The sequence below is a fragment of the Neomonachus schauinslandi genome, chromosome 2, assembly GCF_002201575.2.
Source record: "Neomonachus schauinslandi chromosome 2, ASM220157v2, whole genome shotgun sequence".
Taxonomy (NCBI): Eukaryota; Metazoa; Chordata; class Mammalia; order Carnivora; family Phocidae; genus Neomonachus; species Neomonachus schauinslandi.
This window is the reverse complement of record NC_058404.1, coordinates 136,456,802-136,477,343: the sequence shown is the minus strand read 5'-3', so window position 1 is coordinate 136,477,343 and position 20,542 is coordinate 136,456,802. Positions and strand designations below refer to the sequence as shown.

The following is a 20,542-nucleotide window of genomic DNA, read 5'->3' as shown; positions in this document are numbered from 1 at the left end:
TTGTGAAAATAAGGTTAGTCTTTCTTTTCCAATTCTAAAGAATGCTATAGAAGTTTAAAAGAATATCATTTAAGCTTTTCCCTCAACAGTTTCGTATAAGGAGCAAAAAACAGGGGGGCGCCTTGCTGGTTCAGTTGGTGGAACATACGACTCTTGATCTTGGGGTTGTAGGTTCAAGCTCCATGTTGGGTGTAGGAATTACTTAAAATCTTTAACAAAGGAGGGGGACAAAAAAAGGTTATGGTTTTAAAATAAAGTGCTTTAAAAAATAAATGTCCTAGAACTTATGTATTACTGCAAAATACCTGAACATAGTAAAAACAACATAAATGGCTTTACCCTTCAGCCAATTAAAAATGTCCTTTTGGCCTAAAATGATCAAAATGTAGGAGACTGTGGATAGTCACCACAACCCTTCATTTTTTCAATGTCTTCATCTGTTTCGGGGCTGCTCATTGTGGATGCTTTTTCTTGATTACTACTATCAGTATCTGTTTTAGATGGTTTGTTTTGTATCTCTAATGGCCGTGACTTCTTGAATTGCCATCCATCATTGGTATCTAAAGCTTTACGTTTAATCATTTGCAGGGCACCACTAGCTGGACTAGCTTCAGGAATGTCAGTGTATTCTACCATTAAGGTCAGGTTTTCTATCACATTGAGTTGGTGGTTGGCAGTACAGCTACTTTTAGAAATATGCCTATTTTTCAAGGAGATAACACATGAATGAAGAAATTCATGATCTGGAAAAAAGGTCCGTAAAGCTTGACAAAGAAAAATGTTCTCCTGAGGGTCTTTTTCGATGTTCTCTCCTAAACAAAATAAAACAATAGTTCAACATACCGTATTTGTCCTACAAAGCTTTTGTAATCTATTTGTTAGTAAAGTCAAAAAGACTTTAACTGAACAGTTATATCAGATCCTCTAAACTGAGAAAAATGGTGTGCATAATCCCAAATACTAATTTATATGCCACTGTATTCTAAAAGTTTAAGTTGTATTTTTTAATATCAACAATATAGTATAGCTACAGTAATACCAAGTTCTTTGTTTAGTAGGATTTAATAGTATTAATAATTCACACAATTTTTTTTAAAGCACAGAAGGTAGTGATGTGTGAACTTTTTACTTACGTGCTACTTGAATTTGTGCCTGTTTTCTTTTTTTAATTTCCCGTTTCAGTCTGGTTACGTCCTTTAGTAGTTTCTCTACTGCTCGCTCACTGTGTTCTACTTTCTTGCATATACTCTGCAAAATAAAATAAGGGCACAGACAAAATCCAAGTTGTATACTACAGCTAGGTTCACAAATGATAGACAGTCCTTTGTGGTACACAGTATCAATTATTATTAGCCTTTATAAACACTGTATTTTGCTATTTTCTGAAGGAACTCAACAAGCACTTATATGGTGCTTTATAGATTATAACATGCTTTCCAGACGTATTAACTTTCCATTTATACACAGCTTTATCACACCAGTGATATCTGCTTGATAATACACAGAAATAAAAAAGGTATTTCAGTCACTTTGGAACAAAAAATACTGTAGTATTTTGAGAGATGCTTGCTTACTGCAAACATTTAACATTAAGAAACTGACAATAAGGAAAAGTAACTTTTATTGTTATGAAAAAGCTATTACAGATTTTTAATTAGTGTGAAAGAAACAACTTCTGAAAAGCAGACTGGCCTTACTTGTCATCAGTTTTAAGTACTAGTTAAAATACCCTTTGACTCCGTGATTTCATTTTGGGAATATATTTTAAGTAAATAATAAAAATTTATATAAGATGATGTTTCTTAGTATAATATCAAATCAAAAGTTACTTATTTCCAATTATAGGGTAACAGATTGTTACATCTTGTTTTAGAATGTTAGTTTTTTTACTTCTTCATGCTTAGTTTTAAAATGGATACATTTTAGGATATCTGCCCAGCCTATTTCTCATGATCTTGTCCACCATGCCATAAAAGTTCACCAGTAACCCCTTTACCAACTTCCACCCTAACTGACCCAAGCAGAGATACCACATAGCCAGCTGGCAAATCCCAATCTTCTGAACAGATCTAAATGCTGTTCTCTGGTTAGCCAGTGAATGAACAAACAGATCTGTAGGTACTATGAAGGCAGGCAGTGTGCAGACAAAAGGGAAAAAGTAAGTTTGATGACATTCCGGCTCCTGGTTCCAATTCCTTCCTGAAGCTCAGCTGCTTTCTGCCTACAGTTCCTGTAATATACCTCTACATCCCCTATTTTAGCCCTAGTTAGTACTCTGACACAAGAGTTCTAATATATTGCTATATGAAATACACTGCCATTAAAAAGAACTAAAGAATATGTAACAAAAATGCTTAATGCTTTTGAAATGAAAAATGCTTAATGACAGCAAGTAAAAATGACACAAATTTGTAAGTCCCCATCACTGTCAACTATGTATAAGTATGTATATACTTTATACATATATACAAAAAATTAGAAAATATGGCAAAGTGTAAATGGTTATGCTACAATGATGGGATTCTGGATCTTTCTCTAGTTTCTAAAATTCCCATTTTATCATTCACATTAAAAAACAGCAATATTAGTAGTGTAAAATGTATTAACCCTACTTCTCTTAATGCGCCTTGTTGATGAGTATGGTGGCCATGGAATATACTACCCACATCTCCATTTGGAGGAAGCATAGTTGACTAACAGCCCCAGCTACCATCCTTTTGGGTCCACTACTGAAGCCAGAGGCTGCTCTTAACTGACTGAGCACAGTGGGGTATTGGTACAAATCCATTCCAGTAGGAAAACTTTGCTGAGACTCCCATCAGCCTGGCTGAAACCACTCCGGCCCTGCAATCTAAAACTGTCTCTACCCAACTGTCCTCCTTCCTGTCCCCTTTCTCAGGTGTCAGACTCAGCATTACAAGTCTCTCTGCCCGCTCTTGCTCCTCCCCCCTTTTATCCTTCTCAGGCCTAATCAATCTCTTACATGGCTAGTCCCATCTTGATGTCTACTACTCAACTGATTAAATGAGACTGAATTCAGTCCTGTGGTAGATTATTCTGTTCTCAAATACTGCTTCCCTTTTTATCCTGTAAAAGGATTATATATCCCTGTCTACCACCATGAAATAGGGATATATAATCTGGCCAATGAAAGTGAGTGGAAGTGACATGCCGGCTCTGAGAAGTTTTAAGAGCTGTTGTGAATGTCTACCAGCTTTCTTGCTCTTTTCCCTTGTCATGAGAAGAGCATGTCCCACATAAGGGCTACTCCTTCAGTCTGGATCCTAGAATGAAGATGGCACTTAGAACAAGAGGAGAGCTGCAGCCAAGATATAATGTGAATGAAATTGAACTTTTGCTTTTGTAGGCCACTGAGATTGAGGTCTTACCGAACCTAAACTACTACAAAAATATAAACCTAATAAAATGTCAAGTTATCCCTAAAAGATTTCAGTTATCAATTTGATATGAACTCCAGAAGTAGTCTTTTAAGTGTTTGATATGTTAACTTACCTTTAATTCCTCTTGTAAAGAAGCATACATTTCATTTATTTTATTTACCTCCTTTAAAGATCCATCTTCTGTAAAAAATTCAGAGCTGGAAAAATTACCATTTTGTCAGGCAAATGTATAGAAGTCATTTTAATGCTATAATGAAACACTTATTTGTAGTTGAGGAACAACAGAAGATTCTTTTTACTGGTTGTAGGGACCATATTTTGTCAACCTACTTGTTTCACAGCAAAACCAATCAGAAAACTTAGTTCAGGGGTGCCTGGGTGGCTCAGTCGGTTAAGCGTCTGCCTTCGGCTCAGGTCATGATCCCGGGGTCCTGGGATCGAGCCCCGCATCGGGCTCCTTGCTCTGTGGGAAGCCTGCTTCTCCCTCTCCCCCCTGCTTGTGTTCCCTCTCTCTCTCTCTGTCAAATAAATAAATAAAATCTTTGAAAAGAAAAAAAAAAAGAAAACTTAGTTCATATATCTTCATATTAGCAGACTTTGAAGCCTCTTAAGGACTATTGCCAGGACTCAAAAGAGGTTAAGTAAAAATAAAGACTGAAGGAGAGAGGGGTTGAAAAGGTTTCTTTCTTGGCAATGGGGACCAGTCAATTTAAAAAATATTTTATTGAATTTAAGTCATCACTGAAAGAGGCAACATTATTTTACATACCAAAAAGGAAAAAAAAAAGGGCTAAGGCATAGTTTGTAAAATATCCCAATTTGAGATGTAAAACTGCTTCTCAGAATCAGTGAAATATGGTATTCAGTTTCTATAAAATGGTTAATCCTTGTGGGGACACAAAAATAAATAAAAATCTAGTCCCTTATTCTCAGTTTCCACTCGAGTAAGCGCTCTATAGTACCAGTGTTATTTCTGACATTAACTATTCCCTTAATGAACACAAAAAAGTTATAGCTCAGCACCCTACAGGATGAGTGAGTCTTGGCTAAAGCCTCGTATTTTTTTTTTTAATTTTTTATTCTTATGTTAATCCCCATACATTACATCATTAGTTTTAGATGAAGTGTTCCATGATTCATTGTTTGTGCATAACACCCAGTGCTCCATGCAGAATGTGCCCTCCTCAATACCCACCACCAGGCTAACTCATCCTCCCGCCCCCCTCCCCTCTAGAACCCTCAGTTTGTTTTTCAGAGTCCATCATCTCTCATGGTTCGTCTACCCCTCCGATTTCCCCCGCTTCATTCTTCCCCTCCTGCTACCTCCTTCTTCTTTTTTTTTCCTTAACATATATTGCATTATTTGTTTCAGAGGTACAGATCTGAGATTCAACAGTCTTGCACAATTCACAGCGCTTACCAGAGCACATACCCTCCCCAGTGTCTATCACCCAGTCACCCCATCCCTCCCACCCCACCCCCCACTCCAGCAACCCTCAGTTTGTTTCCTGCAATTAAGAATTCCTCATATCAGTGAGATCATATGATACATGTCTTTCTCTGTTTGACTTATTTCACTCAACATAATACCCTCCAGTTCCATCCATGTCATTGCAAATGGCAAGATCTCATTCCTTTTGATAAGCCTCGTATTTTTGTCATTACTTAATATCCACTCTAATTCCATGCCTTTATAATCTTTTTTTTTTAAGATTTTATTTATTTGACAGAAACACAGCGAGAGAGGGAACACAAACAGGGGGAGTGGGAGAGGGAGAAGCAGGCTTCCTGCAAAGCAGGGAGCCCGATGCGGAGCTCGATCCCAGGACGCTGGGATCATGACCTGAGCCAAAGGCAGACGCTTAACGACTGAGCCACCCAGGCGCCCTAATGCCTTTATAATCTAAATTGTTGCCTTAGAAAATTATTTTGAGACTAGCTACTTATTCTTAGAATACATATGAGGACACATACAGGATATAAAATACCCCCCCTTTTTTGTATATTATAAATGAACAAGTGCTAGAAGGAAATATGGAGAAATTAAAAAGTCTGTTTTACTTGAGTAAGGTGGTCTTTAGTTTCATTTTTATTTTATGTAATAAAAAATTAATTTTAACAAACGAATAGGAGTAAGTTCAGTGGAAAGCAGCTGAAGAATCTCACCTGTGAGTTTTTACTGCTCGGCTAAAACCAGTGGACTCACAGGAACCTGACACGGTTTTATAACCCAGTTGTTCGGACATGCCCAGATTGGCCACCACTAATGGTATCCTGTGAAAAAGTCTGAAGAAATGAAATTTTAAAGTATAAACTTAAAGTGAAATATTAGCATCCACCTATTATATACCTATATATACTTATATATATTATGTACAGAGTACCTTTCCCCTACAAGATTAAAAAACAAAAAAAAAAAACCATTCCATACTACTTACCTGAGATAGAATTTACTGACTTGAGGCAAATGGCTTTCAAAAGTGGTGAAATGTGCACAGTGTAAGATAGCTGTGTGAAAATAATACTTTAATAGCTATCTTAACATGTAAAAATAGGCAGTATTGTTGAGATTTAGCCTGTCTTCCATGAATAATAAAATTAGTCTTATTTCGAACTCTTTTACTTAATCCTCATATTCCATGAGAATGTTCTATAACTTGGGAGGGGGGGCGTTAACTCATTTTGGTGGGCCATCAAGAATGACCTTTCTTCCTTGCAGAGGTTAGAGAAAAGCTGCTCAAGTACCGAGGCTTAGTTCCATATTATGTCCTTTAGCAACCACTTTTCCACCTTATGGTAAATAATAACAAATCCTCGGTGTCAAAAACACTCGTCATCGTTCCATACTAGGCGTCTAATTTCCTTATCTAACCTTCATTTTCCCATCTATAAAGAAACATGGTAGACCAACTTCGGAGGGTTATTGTGACAATCTAATGCAACAATATTTGAAAATACTTGGTAAGAGGCAAAAAGTACAATGCAAACATTGGGTATATTTTCCTATTAACTTAAATTGCCAGTGACTGGCCAACATTTACCCCTTCTGAGGTTTATATAAGGCATGCTCCAGCCGATGAGTAGAGCAGCTTTCTGTTATTATACTTGGTGTTAACAGTAGAAAAACAAGTTCCCGGCTTGAAAGATGATTTTGTAAGTTTTTGTGAAGCAGTCTCTCTCTAAATGTCATGATCTGGTCTGAATGACGTCGGAATTTGTACCAACCAACCACAGTCTGAGAGAAAATACAAAAAAAAAAAAAAAAATCAGGTATATACCTTAATGGTTACAATTACTATGTGTCTTACTATCATAATTAAGCAATAAAGTTGACAGCCTTAAAAATGGCTTTCTTAAATTTATAAACAAAGCACAAACTTAAGTATACACTTTACTTTTTTTTTCTATTTATTTTTTTAAAGATTTTGTTTGAGAGAGAGCGAGAAAGCGAGCAAGCACGAGCCGGGGGGGGGGCAGACGGAGAGGCAGACTCCCCGCCAATCAGGGAGCCCGACGGGGTGGAGCTCAGTCCCAGGACCCTAGGATCATGACCCCAGCCAAAGGCTCACCCAACCTACTGAGCCACCCAGGTGCCCCTACACTTTACTTTTAAAGTATGCAAACTGACTTACAGTCAAATTACTTTCCATCCAGTTACAGGGCTACTATTTTAGTCAATATAGAGAAAAAAATTCCTAACTTCCTCTAGTTTCTTTATGGTTTTTGCTATTTTTAGTCTTTAGTCAAAATTTAAATGAAGAAAATGTCACGGAAAACAAGTTAACTTCCTGTTTGGGTACTTGGTTTGCTAAATAAGTAAACTGAACCCAACAACTTTTAACTGAAATTTATATGGGAATGATATCACCTACCCCACAGAGTTGGTTTCAAAATTGAGTAAAATCATATTAAATGGTTTTATAAACTGTAACATCTGCTGAACAAATTTGTTAGTTATTACTAAATGTTTTTAAACTGGAAAAATAAATCTCATTCACAGGGAACTTAATAATTATAAGAGAAAAACAACCACTTTGCTTAGAGATCTCTGTGTGACAACTTTAGCAACTAAGTTTTATATCTGCACTAGAGGAAATTAAAATGAGTTCTCTTCTTTTTAAAACTAAAACGTTTTTACAGGTACATTTTAAATATCCAAATATAATTGTGGGGGGAAGTCCAAAGCATTTTCATCAAAGGATGGTTTTTAAAAGAAACTCCCTTTACTGAATCTACTTTTATTCTCAACTCAAAGATCAAAATGTTTTAAAAAGAAAGTATCCCCCCCGCCCCATTATGTATTTGGAAAAAAAAACCCTATTTTGATCACTCAACAAGTCTTAACTAAACACCACGTATGTGTGGAGGGTTCCAATGAGGTTCTATATAGCAAAGTGCTAGTAACTGCAGCTATGTAAAAGAACAGTAATGAATTAGGTCCTAGAATAAATGGCACTGGAAAGGGGTATGGTAGGAATGTAGAAGAGAAAGAGATCAATGCTAATTAAAATATTTGAGGATGAGACCAAGATTAATACTTTTAATGACTAGTTTGTTCTCAGAGCAAAACTTTGAATTTCCAGAAAGAACAAGCCTTTCCTCACCTGCTTATAGGACATTGTGAAGACAAGTAAGTACTGCTTGAAAGTTCTGTTAAAGTATTACACGTTTTTTCAGAGCTGAAGATAATACATATAATACCAAACAAAAAACAAAAGGTAAGTCAGGGAATACCTTTTTGACACTTGATAATATTTTCTTCAGTGCTTGCTCATTTAGTTCACCAGAAGAATTATAAAAGCTGTAAAAGCCAAAATTAAAGGCATTACAAATAGGCTAAAAATATGATTTTACTAGCACTTTTAATTTAGTTACTCCTTACCCAACCAAAATCCATATACCCACTTGCTGGTCAGATGAAATTCTAAAAACAGAAATTTCTCAAATTAACAGACTTAAAGTGGTTGAAATATGAGGCCCATAAGCAACGAGAAAGGAAAAGGAGTGGAGAAATTTCAAGAAATAAGTTTGGGCATCACATTTTTTTAAGCCTAAAACAAAACAAACTATCCATTAAATATAAGAAGTTTTAAAAGTCTACATAGCCAGTTCACAATTCACTTATTAAAACTTTTTTTAAAATATTGATACATACAAAAGAATGCGTGAGTAATGAAACACATTCTGAAAAAACACATAATGAAAAGACAGTTTATTCATTGCTAATTCCAAAAGCTATATACTTCTATCAAGTTGAGAAGCACTTTAGGAGCTGGTTGGTTTTGGGTTTTTTTTTTTTTGTGGGGGGACAAGGGGGTTTAGATGTTAGTTTAGTTTAGTGGTCTTTGTTCTGTTGGAATGTCAAAGATGTAGGGAGAATTGAAAGATAATTCTAAAAGATTCTAAAGTGTTTACTTCCGGCTTTCTTCCTTCTTCAATAAAAGGGATTGCATATTTTCCTCCTTTTAACATGCACTGAGATCAACAATATTCTTTCCTATGATAGTGAAATACCTGTTATGCAAAATCCTTTATAAATAATACTCACTGTAATAGACTTTTACTGGTAGTTCTATTCTGTACTGAAAAAACTTAGTTATGTCAAACTGAAAAAAATATATCCTAATAAGCAATGTTTTTTTTTTAACTTACAAAGACTTTCATTAAAAATTTTCCATCAAAAAATTTTAATGGGAAAATAGACAAAATGGAGTGTTCCACTTATCAAAAGGGGGTTTCAACTGATCAAACAGATCCTTCCACTTTACCTGTTTATTATTCTAACATGAATACTCTAAATACAAGTTTATTCCTGTATTTCTCTAGCATGGCCCACTTCCCACTTCTCAAACTGGGGCATAACGCTAAATACACTGGGTATATAAGAAACAACAGGATAACAGTGTACACTCTGTGCAAACACTGACTTTATGTGAAGTTCCTGGCAAGTGGGGCCATTTTTATATAGAAAGATATCGTGCAGAATTCATGTTAAACTGCGTAATTTTTTAAGTGAGTTTTAGGCTTCAGTGGATTGTTTTCCAGATGTTTCCTCCAGATTCTGGGTAAGTGATTCGGTGTTATTCAATGGAAAACTTTGAGAAACAATGTTATTAGAAAAGGGTTGGCAAACTTTTCTGTAAAGGGCCAGAGAGTAAGTATTTTAGGCTTTGCTGGACAGTCTCTGCTGCATGTTCCTCTGTTGTTCTTTTTGTTTTTTATTTATTTTATTTTATTTAAAGATTTTATTTATTTATTTGACAGAGAGCGAGAGAGCACAAGCAGGGGAAAGGGAGGCAGAGGGAGAAGCAGGCTCCCCACCGAGCAGGGAGCCCGATGAAGAGCTCAATCCCAGGATGTTGGGATCATGACCCGAGCCAAAGGCAGATGCTCAACCATCTGAGCCACCCAGGCATCCCTCTTTTTGTTTTTTAAACAACGCTTAAAAAATATATTAACTATTCATAGATGGCCCTATAAAAATGGGCCATATTTTGGCACCCTCTGTATTAGCACATAAAACTGGGCATTAAAGCTTATCCAACTGGGACTCCAAGAAATATGGTATCAAAAGGCTTTAACATGTTTACCTGTATTATTTAAAACAAGGAAGAGACATCATGGTATGCTGTTGGATTAGAACTGACGAAATCCTCATTCTTCTAGTTTGTGCCCTACCATTAACCAGTTCTGTGGCATTGGTTGTAACATGAACTTTTTAGGCCTATTGTTTTACTAAGGGAAAATGAAGTGTGTAGAAAACTTTACTGAATGCCAGCCTTTTCAGGTGGTTCTCCTTATGCTTCCCTCCCCTTTATCTTGTAAAGCTAAAAGGCTGAGGCTAAAAGGCTGATCATCATTGGACCAGATGGGCTTCCTCCATTCTAAGACTATTAAGTTGGTATAATTATTTAAGACAGTTGCCAGTAGATTTTGAATCACTTTTTCTTTTCACTCTTCCTTCCTAATCTTTTACTGGTCCAGAGTCCCTTAAGGAAGTACTTTTTAAGACTCTCCACCAAGAATCCCTCATTCCACAAGTATTTTTCTATGTCCATTGTATGTAAAGCACTATTCAAGATCTATCTCTTTTTGGTACAGCAGTTTAAGACCACATGAAGCCTTGATTTCTGTCACCCGCAACCACAGAACTTTTTCACCTTTATTGTTTGCTCTACTGCAATTCTTACACAACCTTAGTGTACATACGGTATATCTAAAATAGAAATGCCGATTTTTCAAGTACAGTTTATATAAATCATAAAGTTAAAACTACACATTGTGGTTACAGGTGTTTATGAAAATTCATTTATGCGTGTACTTTTCTATATATATTATACCTCAAAGAAAAGTTTTTAAAAAATATCAGGGCCTATTAGGGCTGCAGTACTATTACTATCTGTAGGACTAATAACACAAATTTTCACCATAGGAAGGCAATAGGAAGCAGGCTGGATAAAGAACCTAACCAGTTAACAGACAAAAGATTACATTAAATATGTAGTAAGTGAGAAAACAAATAATGAAATAAGCTGAATAAAAGAGTAGAAAAAAAGGGCTGCTGTTGATGTATGAGAACATGTCACTGAGCTTATAATATGCAATGAGGTGACTCTGTGAGAAAAGCAATCCTCCAGGTAAACTGGTACCTGGGAGAGTCAGTGGAGACCAGCTAAAGCAAGCATATAAATACAGAGAAAGAACTATTAGGGTTGAAATGAACAAGTGAATTTTCAGGTATTTTTTCAGAAGTCTTTTCATTTTCACCAGTACCACCACGTATAAACTGATAGATGTTTTGTTTTAAAAATTACTTCAGGGCACCTGGGTGGCTCAGTTGTTTAAGCGACTGCCTTCAGCTCAGGTCATGATCCTGGAGTCCCGGGATCAAGTCCCGCATCAGACTCCCTGCTCGGCAGGGAGTCTGCTTCCCCCTCTCATGCTATCACTCTCTCTCTCAATAAATAAACAAAAATCTTTAAGAAAAATATAAAAAATAAAAATAAAAATAAATAAAAATTACTTCATTTGCAGAAAGTAATTTTCACAATGGATCACTTACTTGCTCTTACTACTTACCTGAAAAGCTGATAGCATGGAATATATTTCTGGATGTCTGGAAAAAAGGAATTTTTTGCTATGATTACATTAATTATCATTTGAATAGCAAATATTGAGGACTTCATATATGAATAGCATATATTGAGCAAAGAAGTACTTTAACAGTCTCATTTAATTCTCACAACAAACCTATGACACAGATGTTATATCATTCCTTCCATTTAAAGATGAGGTAACAGACAGAATGGTGGGGCTAAAATTCAAACCCAGTGCCTCAGTCTTAACTAGAACACTACATTCCCTCTAAACAGGTTTAATAATGAACGGCAACATAAGAGATAAATTTAAAAGTTGCTATATTTTCATTGAGTTCTAAAAAGGTTATGCTCTAATTTTACCCAGTTGACAACAACAGCTGCTAAATGGATTATCTTCTGTTATTCCAAGTAGTTGCTTCATAAAGGATTTGTCAATGTTAACTACAGACTAAGGAAAAAAAAAAAACCCCAGTGTCTTTTAGGAAGTGAGTTTTACTCTTGTCAACAAAAATACATCTAAATTCTGTGCGAAAGAGATGAAATCTATTGCATAAGACACCATTATAAATCTTGTAAGAAACATCAAGATGAATATGGTGTTCCCTCTATCATTCCAAATTTTCAGATCTTTCAAAGTTATTGAAGGAACAGTAGGAGTGAAACATTCACACCTGATAACACAGAAACCTGTCAAGAGAATACAAGTTCTGGGGTGCCTGGCTGGCTCAGTAGGCAGAGCGTGCAACTCTTGACCTCAAGGTTGTGAATCTGAGCCCCACATTGGGTGCAGAGATTATTTTAAGAACAACAAAGCGAAAACAAGTTCTTCTAGGCTTTCCACTTTTAAGTGTCCCTTGTGTCAAAAATCAAATTTTACCAGATAGCATTTACTGGATCACTGTAACAGCAATCATCTATTTCAGATCATTCCCGTGACATGTCCTATTTGTGTGTCTCTTCTTTGCGCATATCCTAGCCAGATTACTAGAAATTTTTTTAGTCACTTAAATCAAAGACATCCGTTTGATTACAGAGAATTTGTGACTCTTCAGCTAGATGAGGAAACCCTGCTGTTGAGGGGCACCTGAGTGGCTTAGTCGGTTAAGCATCTGCCTTCGGCTCAGGTCGTGATCCCAGACTTCTGGGATTGAGCCCATCGGGCTCTCTGCTCGGCAGGAAGCCTGCTTCTCCCTCTCCCTTTGCCTGCAGCTCCCCCTGCTTATGCTCTATCAAATAAATAAATAAAATCTTTAAAAAACAAACAAAAAAACCCAAACTGCTGTTGAACAATCTCTTCAAGTAAATATCTGAAGGCTGGAGACATCTCTGCATGTTTGTACCTGCAAGTGCCATCTTTAAAGAGAAAACTACATGAAATCACCATTTCAATAACTTTATGTGTATATTAATAAAAATAATTCAGTCTATTTAGAAAAGGAAAAGTGATTATTCTCTTTAGACATTTTTCTAGCAAATGTGTTATCCTCAGATAAATCCCTGTCTGAAAAACAAAACAAAGCTTAACAGAAATAGTCTGTTACTGATAACTGGCCAAACATGCTGGTGTGTGTTTGAAAATGTGTTATGATGAAAATCTCATTAACCAAAGCAGTGTGATTTGGTGATTCTGGATTTTACTTGTTAGTCATCTAGTGATCCAACATTTTAAAATAATCTGAGCAAATACTTAAGTGGAATCCTACAGCAGTTGCCTAATACCCTGATGCTTAGCATTGTTCCCAGCACAATGGAGTTGCTCAATAAATGATTGCTTAATTAACTCCTTAAAATATGTTTGATTACTTTGGGCAGCATGCCAATTACAATTAGAGGGAAAAATGCCCCCAAGGGTTTGCTTTTAAAAAGCTTGTATCTGGGGGCGCCTGGATGGCTCGGTTGGTAAGCATCTGACTCTTGGTTTTGGCTCAGTCATGATCTCAGGGTCCTGAAATTTAAGCCCTGGATGGGTTCCAGGCTGAGTGTCAGCGTGGAGCCTGCTTAAGATTTTCTCTCCCTCTGCCCCTCCCCGCTCAAATAAATAAATCTTAAAAAAAAATAAAGCTTGTGTCTGAGCAGAAAAAAACATCATTAACAAAGTAAAATTACAAACTGTATAAACATGTGTAACACAGGACAAAAGACCAGTTACCTTAAGTTGTAACATGGTATTACAAATCAGTAATAAAAAGCAAAATAGTTCAGCAGAAATATAGTTGAAGCATGCAACAGGCCTGTCCTTTTCAAAAAAACGAAAGCTGCCCCCAAAGAAATAAACAACTTCATTTGTAATTAAGAAATACAAATTAAAATTACTTTCATTTATCAAATTGGCAAAGATTAAAAAATTGGATAATACCTAGTAGTGGCAACAGTATGGGGACCCAGGCACTTTTACATATTGTGGAGGAGTCTTAAAATAGCATGACTTTTCCAAAGGCAATGATCTACAAGGAATCTGACTTTCCAATAGACTCAAGGCACAGAAATATATGCACTATAAAGTGTTTATCATTATACTGTTTTGTATTAACAAAAAAAGGAAGTCGTTCATTTGCAGTATACAGATACAGTGAGAATACAGATCCATTAGAAAGAAGGGCAAACTATACACATTGATACTATTCTACACTAATAGAACAGTATCAGTAGAGATATTTATCTTGGAAATATTTATCCACGTATAGTATAATCCCATTTGTGTAAATAAAAATATATACACATTTATATACATGTGTATTGTTAATGAGTAAAAAAATACTCGTAAAACGGGTTGCCACAGAAGAAACTCTAATGAGACTGAATTGACTTTATATATTTACTTTACACACATATACTACATTTATATACAGATGTAAATTTACATATATACTTCCAGTTTTAACCTTTTAAAGTGGCAAACGAAAAGTGACATACAGAACTATAAACCGATACAATCTTTCTGCAAAGCAATTTGCTAATACAGATCAAGAATCTTAAAAATGCTCAAACCCTTTGACACCATAATACCACCCCCAGAAATCTATGCATAATAAATGTAGAAAAATGTGTAAGGATGTTTACTGTGGTATAATTTATGAAAATGAAAAACTGGAAACTGATTATAATTTATTTAAAGGACTGTTGAAATCACATAGAGAATACAATGCAGTTAAAACAGTGATACTTAGGGGTGCCTGGGTGGCTCAGTCATTAAGCGTCTGCCTTCGGCTCAGGTCATGATCCCAGGGTCCTGGGATCGAGTCCCACATCGGGCTCCCTGCTCCACGGGAGGCCTGCTTCTCCCTCTCCCGCTCCCCCTGCTTGTGTTCCCTCTCTCGCTATCTCTCTCTCTGTCAAATAAATAAATAAAATCTTTAAAAAAAAAAACACAAAAAAACAGTGATACTTAGAGGCTTGTTTAACATGGGAAAGTGGTCATGACACAGTCTGATGTCATCATGCCACATTTTTTATAAAGCACATCACCAATTTTGTTTTTCAAAATATGCTTAGAAAAAATCGTATACTAGGTAATCAGAAAACCCCATATATATTTTAAAGCTCCCTTTTCCCTTCTTCCTGAAAGAACAGCTGCCATCTGCTGCAGGTGCTTCACCACCCACTCCTCAACCTCTCCGCAGGCTGGCCTTATACTCCACAAGTTACTTAGGGTTTTCGGTGATCTAATCACAGTTTTTTCAGTTCTCCTCTTCCAACTTTTCTGGAGCATTTCATGTTTTTGTCCGAACTGTTTTATCTTTTTTTGGTCTTCACTTGCTGGTTCCTTCTCCTTTTGCTGGGCCATCTCTGTGCCACTTAAATATAAGCAGGAGCTATTCCATCCTTTTCCCCACAGTAGTCTTATCTGCATTCTATGTCCCACACTCTATCTTGCTTTAGCAGGCCATGGCCATAATTTTAATTGAGAAATGAATGCAATAAAATTGGCTTTAAAATGTTTTATCTGTTTCTTAAAACAATTTAAAAACTAATTTATGCTGATCCTGTTCAGCATAAAGCACCAAATATAAGAGACACAGAAATAAGTGACTCACCAATTGTATAAATAACTTCAACATCATCCATTTGGGAATCAGTAATACTATTCTTGGCTTCACCTTTCACTTCCCCAAGAAGAAAACCTTCCTATAAGGATAAAAATAAGCAGTATATGGAATACCGTGACTGAATCAACTACTCAGTCATTTAACTAACCAATATTTCCTAAGTGTTACACAATGTATACGGGGAGTGTGTGCTACAGCCCCAGGTACCCAAAAGAAAGACCAGGTGCACTTCCAGTGTAGTTGGGAAACATGAACAGAAGAGCGACTATAAATAAAATAATAAAATGAGTGGAAGAGATTGTAAATACCACTGTGATTTTACCACACCTGGAACATAAAAGGCTTAAAGCCAGAAATGAGCACACAATGTTTGAAGGAGGAGGAGCAGAGCAGTTTGCCTTGGAACAGAGAAGGCTCCCGTTTCTGAGTAATGAAATCATAGATAGATAGGAATAGCGCCGATAATGGAACATCCCAAATAATTAGTCAAGGACTCTGGATTAATGGCACGTGCTTCTGGAAGCCAGTGGATGCTTCTGAGCTATGAAACGACACAATGATTAGTGTTTTTAGATTAAAAATTGTACAAAATACTAAAGATCTGGGAATTCGGTCTGATTTCTAAAAGGCGAGCTACGAGCCCTGTTTGTTTTTAAAATGCAAGCATTTGCCACAACAGTAATAATATCTTTGAATTTCGGATTTTTCAATTATTTCACTTGGCACATTTAAAGACGCAATACGCTTAACAGACAATAAAGATTTTATCTTCTTCATAATTAGTTAAGAATGCCCCCCCCCTCATTTAAAAAAAATAAACCCCACAAATAGAATGTTTCAATAACTGGATGTCTTTACTGGAGTATCGGGGTAACAATCCAGAACTCTATAGTCCAGTGTTGTAGACAAACCCTGGGAAACGAAGCAGGGTCAATGCAAGTACAGCTATCCAGAAAGCCACCTTTTAAAGATGTTAGGAAAAAGATATAAGAAATAAGGGCCTATTTAACACTATGGTACTTCCCAAGGGCTAATATTTTAAGCTACACAGACTTAAGGACCCATTCTGTTTATATTCACACTAAGGCATTCCAAAATGATTTCCACCATCGCACACATTTTAAATCGCCATATATTTGCTCTTAGCTGGGTGTTAATCCACAAGGTTATTTAAAATTGGACACATGAAAGATACCAATTCCAACCTTATCAGGATTGTGCCAAAAAACAATTTTAGAGAAAAGAGACGTTATAAAATGAAGGGCACAATATTTAGCAGAAATCAGTAGGTTTTGATCGGTATGGTATTCTCTAAACTGTACTAGCATACTAAGCACTTAAATCTAAGACACTACTTATCAGGCTCAAAGTTTTCTGATTTCATAAAAGTTTTTTAAAACGTGTACCGTATTTAAAAAACTACTTCATCCATAGATTTTGAACCTGGCAGAAGTATAAAATAATAATTAATATTTGAGGATAAACAAATGTTTCCATTATAATTGAATTCATCAGAAAAGGAACTAAGGCTGCACAATTTCATAAATTTAATACCAATGCAAACAAAAGTCAGATATCTGATACACCAAATTAGACTTTATCATCCACTAAGCCTTGCCCGAAAACAGGCACTGGATGCATCCCCTACAATTCCCTCACTAGCCTGCCATTTCAACAAACACGCACAGTGGGTGCTGTGCATGAAAAATTCAGCTGTCTTTGAAAACTACTGGCGGTAGTGAGGAAAAACGGAAAGTTAATCCGCCACCTTCCTAGCGTAGTGGGAGAACGCTATGTGAACTTTCCATCCTTTTCCAACCAAGTTTAACCAGAAAAAAAGGGAGACTGCTGGAAGAGAGAAACGGGGGCGTGTGGGACACTCCGGTCCGGGCGAAGAAATAAATACTGGTTAGAAGAGGGAGGGCTAGCCTTGGAAAAGACTTGGCGGGAGGTAGGTACACTTAGGACGGCCCAGGAACGGGAGAAGGCAGAGCGCCAGGGCAGAGAGCCGGTGGGGCGCCGTCGGGGAGCTCGTGGGCAGGGACCGGGGAAACGGCAGCGGGGGGCGCCGGCGCGCGGGGCCTCTTCCGAGGCGACGCCGGAGCCCGCCTCGCCCCTCGGCTCACCGTGTCCGAGTCGGTGTTGAGGTGCTGGAAAGCGAGCGCGCCGAGCACAAAGCCGGAGAGCACCGCGGACGTGCTCTCGCCCTCCATGCTTCCGCAAGCGAAGCGCCGCAAGACGGTGCGGAGACCGGACGCGCCAGGCCGGGGTCCTTATGCGTCGCGGCGGCAAGGCGGGGCCGAGCGAGTAGGCGGGGCCTGCGCCGGCGCACCAGATGCCGCGCGCTCCGCCGAGGGAGGGGGCCTAGGGAGGCGCGGGCGTTCTCCGGCTGGGAGGGTGCGGCTGGGTGGCTGTGGCGGGCCGGGCCGGGGCCCCTTGGGTTCTTCCGTGGCGGCGCCGTCGGGCTCGCACCGTGACTTCGGCTTCAGTCTTCGCCCTCGAGGCTGGTGGGTGTTGGGACACCGTTGCAGAGCACCGTAAAGCAAGTTTGGGTGGCCAGCTGCTGCTGAGCGATCCGTGGCATATATGCAAACTATAAAAAATGAACAGTGCTGACAGAATAGAAGCATTGCTTATGTCATTGTAATAGCACAATGGAAATGCCGTGTTTATGGTTTCAAAGCCTTTAACTCATTGAAACTTCTAGAATACTAGTACCCCTTTCAGAGACTCTCTTCTAGAACACTCCAGTGATGGTCCGTCCCGTGGGGGTGGGATGGCTTGGGTTTCTTTGAAGGTTTGCTAACTTTTAGAAAATTAAGGACTCAGGGTAATTTAATGGATACACTGATTGTGAACATTGTTCTGACAGTTTAATGATCTGTAAGCCATGCTGTGTTGGGTCATTTGATATAAATAGTAAGGGGAGTGCGAAGACCAGGGCTTGACAATATTCTACACACAAATATGTAAAGCTATGTTTCTTTTTTTATTAATTTTTTTGTTAACATATGATGTATTATTTGTTTCAGGGGTACAGGTCTGTGATAAAGCTATGTTTCTTAAATGATTAAAAGTCAGCAAAATACCAGACTCCTGAACTGAGTTAGTACTGCACATTTCTGGGTTTTGTTGTATGGTAGCCATGTTTGGCTAACACCTTGAAGACAGATGTGTAGAATTACGTGTTTATTACCTAAGATTAAGTTTCTTGCCTTCATTTGAGCAAAATCACTATTGATATGAAAAGATTTTTCACGGGACGCCTGGGTGGCTCAGTCGGTTAAGCGTCTGCCTTCAGCTCAGGTCATGATCACAGGGTCCTGGGATCGAGCCCCGCATCGGGCTCCTTGCTCAGCGGGGAGCCTGCTTCTCCCTCTGCCTGCTCCCCCTGCTTGTGTTCCCTCTCTCTGACAAATAAATAAATAAAATATTTAAAAAAGAAAAGATTTTTCACATAATTTCTGTTTTATGAATGGTAATGATCTGAAGGATTAAAAAATAAAATGTAACACTATTCCAAGAGACCAGAAATAAACCCTCAATATAAAGTCAATTTTCAACAAGTTTGCCAAGACCATTCATTAGGGAAAGGACAGTCTTTTCAGCAAATGCAAAAGAATAAAGTTAGACTCTTACCCTACACCACAGACAACAATTAGCTCAAAATGGATCAAAGATGTCAACATAAGACCTGAAACTATGAAATTCTTAGAAGAAAACATAGGGGGAAAGCTTCAGGACATTGGATTTAGCAATGATGTCTTGGATGACACCAAAGGCACAGACACCAAAGGAAAAAATATGCAAATTGTACTTCATCAAATTAAAACCTTTGTCTGTCAAAGGACATTATCAAGAGAGTGAAAGGCAACCTATAGAATGGGAGAAATATTTGTAAACCATGTATCTGATAAGAGATTAATTTCCTAAAAAAAAAAGAGATTAATTTCCTGAATATATATAAAGACCTACAACTCGATGACAGTAAAACAACACAATTAAAAAAGGAGCAAAGAACTTGAATGGACATTTCTCTGAATAAGATACACAGGTGGCCAATAAGCACACAAAAAGATGACATCACTAATCATTAGGGAAATGCAAATCAAAACCAAAGTTAGATACTACTTCACGTACATCAGGATGGCGATGGTATAATAAATAATACATTTGGTCTTTGTCCCTGCCTCCAGGGACAGCGTTCCTAAACTCTTGGAGTCTCCAAAGTGATAGAAGTATCTTTTGCTAATGTGACTCTAAGAGTGGGAGAGCTAGATAGCACAAGGATGGGAGCTAGTTGCTGGAAAGACCAAACCTTGATTAGATTGGAACTTTTCGCTCCATTCCTGACCTCTTAGGTGAGAGGAGCTAGGGATTAAGTTTAATCACCAATGGCCAATGACTTAATCATGCCTAAGTAATGAAACTGCCATTACAACTCCTTAAGAATGGGATTTCCCTGAACAAAAGCAAGCAAATGTCTGAGAAGCCTTATAAAATTCGTTGTCTCAGCTTCCTTTCATGGGTCTTTCAGAGACTAATAAAAAAATTAAATTAGTTAACAAGGAAATGGGGAAAGGCAGAGAGGAGAGTCAAAGAACTCTCCCAGTAAGGTGGAAATCTTTAAGTGGTTATTAAGAAATGAAATAAAACAGACATAGATGGGGTTGAAAAAAGTTCTTAATACAGAACTATTGAAGATTGGGTGGACCAAATGAACTCCCTTCTGGTTCCCCAACATTAAAATGCCCCAAACAAGTTTGCTCTATTTACCCCAGTTTGGAGGAATTTAAAAAGCTGGAAGGCAAAGAGAAACCTGGCCTGGAATCACCTAGGACAATAGTCAGGCAAATTAACCCAGATAAAGATTGACACACGGGCCAGGGTCCCTTGGCTTGGGACTCAAAGCTAACACTCAGAAATGGGTAAAATGGTCAGAGAATAAAGATAAGAAGTTCCTGAGATTCCATTCCATGTGTCTCCATGCAGGAGA

At 37.6% G+C, this 20,542-nt stretch overlaps 1 protein-coding gene across 1 annotated transcript; it reads right to left on the bottom strand.

The window, feature by feature from the left end:
• Window positions 1-174: 174 nt before the first annotated feature.
• Window positions 175-17,761, bottom strand: ABRAXAS1 (abraxas 1, BRCA1 A complex subunit). The gene is made up of 9 exons (XM_021702354.1): window positions 17,673-17,761; window positions 15,535-15,625; window positions 11,481-11,517; window positions 8,136-8,202; window positions 6,443-6,636; window positions 5,568-5,687; window positions 3,514-3,598; window positions 1,134-1,248; window positions 175-812 (listed from the first exon to the last, which is right to left on the bottom strand). Exons 1-9 carry the CDS (start codon window positions 17,757-17,759, stop codon window positions 379-381), a joined length of 1,230 nt encoding a protein of 409 aa, XP_021558029.1. The 5' UTR covers window positions 17,760-17,761; the 3' UTR covers window positions 175-378.
• Window positions 17,762-20,542: the final 2,781 nt, after the last annotated feature.

What these genes read in the sequence shown, in the direction of transcription:
- ABRAXAS1 (XM_021702354.1), bottom strand. Translation starts at nt 17,759, where the DNA reads ATGGAGGGCGAGAGCACGTCCGCGGTGCTCTCCGGCTTTGTGCTCGGC. An exon ending in TGAAGTTATTTATACAATTG is followed by an intron (nt 11,518 to 15,534) that starts GTGAGTCACTTA and finishes CCTTTTTTCCAG; the next exon opens with ACATCCAGAAATATATTCCA. An exon ending in CTTTACAAGAGGAATTAAAG is followed by an intron (nt 1,249 to 3,513) that starts GTAAGTTAACAT and finishes TTTATTTTGCAG; the next exon opens with AGTATATGCAAGAAAGTAGA.